This window comes from Solanum tuberosum, unplaced genomic scaffold (genome assembly GCF_000226075.1).
Source record: "Solanum tuberosum cultivar DM 1-3 516 R44 unplaced genomic scaffold, SolTub_3.0 scf00555, whole genome shotgun sequence".
NCBI lineage: Eukaryota > Viridiplantae > Streptophyta > Magnoliopsida > Solanales > Solanaceae > Solanum > Solanum tuberosum.
In genome coordinates, this window is record NW_006239476.1 from 1 (window position 1) to 4,230 (window position 4,230).

Below are 4,230 nucleotides of genomic sequence, written 5' to 3' on the forward strand. Positions count from 1 at the left end.
TCCAAGAAAACATTTTCCTTCATACCAAACACACCCTCAATGTTTTCATAGCCGCCTGTAAATTGCTGTTGTACTCATTAGAATAATAGAATTCCCTGTTGAAAATAACTATAACCTTTGACATTATTTCTTAAAAAATTCCTATAAATACATCACCTTCAATGTTAATAAAACTCACTAAACCAAAATACACAATACACAAACACCAAAACTTCTTAAGAAAATGTCTTCATATTCAGAGCTATCAAATCTACCGATTCGCGAAATTCCAGGGGACTATGGTTTCCCTATAATTAGCGCGATTAAAGATCGATACGATTATTTCTATAACCAAGGTGAAGATGCTTGGTTCCATAACAAAGCTGAAAAATACAAATCTACTGTTGTCAAAATCAACATGGCACCAGGTCCATTCACATCTAATGACTACAAATTGGTAGCATTTTTAGATGCCAATAGCTTTGTTTGCATGTTTGATAATTCCCTCATCGATAAAACTGACACTCTTGGTGGTACATTTAAGCCTGGTAAAGAATACTACGGTGGTTATCGTCCCGTTGCGTTTATCGATACAAAAGATCCAAACCATGCAGCATTAAAAGGCTACATTCTATCAGCGTTCGCAAAGCGACATAACTTATTCATTCCTCTATTCAGAAACTCATTATCTGATCATCTTTTTAATAATCTCGAAAAACAGGTTACTGAACAAGGGAAATCGGATTTCAACGCCTTGCTTCCAACTATGACGTTTAATTTCATTTTTCGTTTGCTTTGTGATCAGACTAATCCATCTGATACAGTTCTTGGCGCTCAAGGACCAGAACATCTACGTAAATGGCTTTTCCCTCAGCTAATTCCGTCCTTGAGCGCTAAGAAACTTCCTAACATCATAGAAGATACGCTCTTCCATAATTTTTTAATACCATTTGGTTTTATAAAAAGTGATTACAACAAACTTGTTGATGCATTTAGCAAGTCCGCTGTGTCCATATTGGATGAAGCGGAAAAACTTGGAATCAAAAGAGAAGAAGCTGTACAAAACATTCTTTTTCTCGTGGGGATCAATATGTTCGCTGGCTTGAACGCCTTTTTCCCTCATCTCTTCAGGTTAGTATCGCGATTTAAAATATAAGAATATGTTACGTGGAAGCAGTACTCATTATGTTACGTGGAAGCAGTACTCATTAATGTTGTTTTCTTCTCTTATATGTGTGATAATTAGGTTTGTGGGCGAAGCAGGGGCTAGTCTACACACACAACTTGCTAAAGAAATAAGGACCGTTATTAAAGAAGAAGGTGGTGCAATCACATTATCAGCGATTAACAAAATGAGTTTGGTCAAATCCGTAGTGTACGAGACATTGAGACTTCGCCCACCAGTACCATTACAGTATGGTAAGGCGAAGAAAGACTTCATGGTTCAAAGCCACGATGCATCTTACAAGATCAATAAAGGGCAATTCGTCGTTGGATATCAGCCTATGGCTAGTAGGGACCCTAAGATTTTCGCAAACCCTGATGAGTTTGTTCCTGATAGGTTCATGAATGATGGTGAGAAAATGCTGAAACATGTTCTATGGTCTAATGGAAGGGAAACAGAGAATCCAGCACCAGATAACAAGCAATGTCCAGGCAAAGATTTAGTGCACCTATTGGGTAGGTTAATATTGGTTGAGTTTTTCATGAGATACGATACGTTCACCGTGGAAATTACACCTCTATTTCGTGCACCAAATGTTGCCTTCAAGACGTTAACCAAAGCAAGTAAATAGTTTTCTATGTGATCAAAGTGTGTGTGCCCACACATTGAATTTCATTAATTTGTATTGTGTTGTATTTTATTTTTTTTGTTGTATTTATTTATTTCGTTTTTGTTGTACGTGTTCTTTATAATTCAAATGAATAAATGTTGATTCTAGATCTAGTCAAAAGAATTAAACATTACAAGTTGTGGATATATGTCTACTAAGAAAGAATGTAGTTTCAATCCCTCTGTTCTAATTTACGTTACACTCTTTCTTTTAAGTTTATCTTAAAAAAACTTTTTATCTTTTCATAATCAAAAACACTCTATTTTGAAATTTCTCTTTTATCTTTAGTAAAATGATTTATAGTCAAATAGAAATTTAAAATTTATTTTAAAACATATATTTCAAATGTCTCCCTTTCTTTTTTTAAACTTTATGTTAAATACAATACTGATGCAAAAATTGAGATAGAAAATTTGAAACACATTATTGAAGTAACTTTTGCGTTTTCAAAATATTCCACTAACGGAAATTATTATTATCATTTATTCGTTGTAGTAGTAGTATATTAGTATTAATTAAAGTTGTTGACTCGGTCACTTTCTCGGCATATCTTTGACAAAGACTTTTAAACCTCGGTCCTAGGTTATATTTATTTTTTTCCCTTGTGATATGTTACCTTAAAGTTCCCCCTAGTGCAACTTACAAAATTTATATTCTATTTCCAACCAATAACAATTATTCTGTGGGACTCACAAAACTGATTCATATTTGGACTCTATATTTTTCAACCAATAATAATTAGTTTGTGGGACCCTAATAAAAAATAATCATTACATCTCATTTTATATAAGTTAATTTGACTTGACACTAAATTAAGAAAGAATGAATGACTTTTGAAATTTGTGGTATAAAATAAGTGATAGATATATATTTATGTGAATATAAATTATTTCATTAATGATAAAATAGACATTTAATAAAAAAATATATCATTTTTTTTAACAGACTAAAAAGGAAAGCAAATAGGAAATAGAAAGTACTTACTTTCGATACTACTCCCTCCATTCATTTTTAACTTAATACACCCTAAGAAAACTAATTAATAAAAGGGAAAAGGGTAAAAGAAAGCATATTCAAAGGTACATTGTTAAAATGACATGCCTATTTTATCACCATTTGAATATACTTCTCACATTTATTTTTATTTGTCCGATATTATCTTAGTATATCTGAACTCAATAAATAAAATGACAAATTTTTTATATTACTCATTAAATACATTAAATTTAATGCTTTGAAAAATGCATTGGGATATAACAATCGTTAATTTAAATTAATAATATATTATGATAATTATAAATTAAGTAAAAAATTATCTCTTAATTTTCTTAAACTAGACAAATAAAAATAAATATTTATTTTTATAGTATGTGAACAAGTAAAAATGACGGAAGAAATAATAAATTAAATATTTTAGCAAATAAAAAAAATAACAAATGAATTAAACAAAACATAGTATCAACTTGAACCTTGCCTTGATGTAGGTAATGCATTTTTTCCAAGGTCTAATTTCAATCTTTAATTTGTAGAACCAAATTACTTGTGCGCTAAATATATATAGCTGAAATAATTTCAAGACATGGACTTTTTCTTTCTGATTTTATTATATGTCCCACTACATGAGAGGACTAGTAGGATGGTCCTAATGAATAATAAAACCTTACACCCTAGTGAAGTAGATAATGGTGGATTTAGGAGTTTATTTGATTCTATTCGATAATATTTTAAATTATATATATGAGTTTTTTTTGTCGTATATATATATATATAGAAAATGAATTGTGTCTGTGGTTAGGCAAACAATGCACTACAACAAAAATATTTTTTAGCGGCAATTAATAGACACATTAATAAAGGGTGCTAAAGTCTTTATCGGCATTAGTTAAGTGTCATTAGGTCCAATGTCACTAAAGGTTTTAGGGACATATACAAAGAGTGTTAATTACCGCTAAAAATACATATTTAATTGTAATTGAGCTATTGTCGTTAATTAATTACTGCTAAAGATCATTTTTGATGTAGGTATGTTAATGTAAATTAATGAATTCTATTGAAATTAGTATTTTTGGTATCAAACAAAAGAATATCCGTAAATTCATAATTTAAGAATTATATGTGTGTTCCGTACTACTACTAATAATAAAAAAATATTTAACTTATATGGCGAAGAGATAAATATATATATTACGATCGTCTTCGAGCAAAAATCAGATTTTTATTCTTAATTGTTTTTGTTGTTACTTTTTTGTTAATTTGTGGGGGCTTTGGGGTAAGGGATATAGATAGCAATATATAAGATATCACTAGAAGATATATTTTTAACTTTTTAAAATAATTCAATTATGTAACTGTTTTTCAATTTAAAATAATTTCAATTATGTAAACCTCATACGTGTGGATATTGTATCTTGGATGA

General features: G+C 30.0%; 1 protein-coding gene across 1 annotated transcript; it reads left to right on the forward strand.

The window, feature by feature from the left end:
* Positions 1-223: 223 nt before the first annotated feature.
* LOC102588225 (9-divinyl ether synthase) lies at positions 224-1,775 on the forward strand. The gene is given in 2 exon segments (NM_001318588.1): positions 224-1,110; positions 1,226-1,775. Coding segments are annotated over 2 exon segments (1,437 nt in total).
* Positions 1,776-4,230: the final 2,455 nt, after the last annotated feature.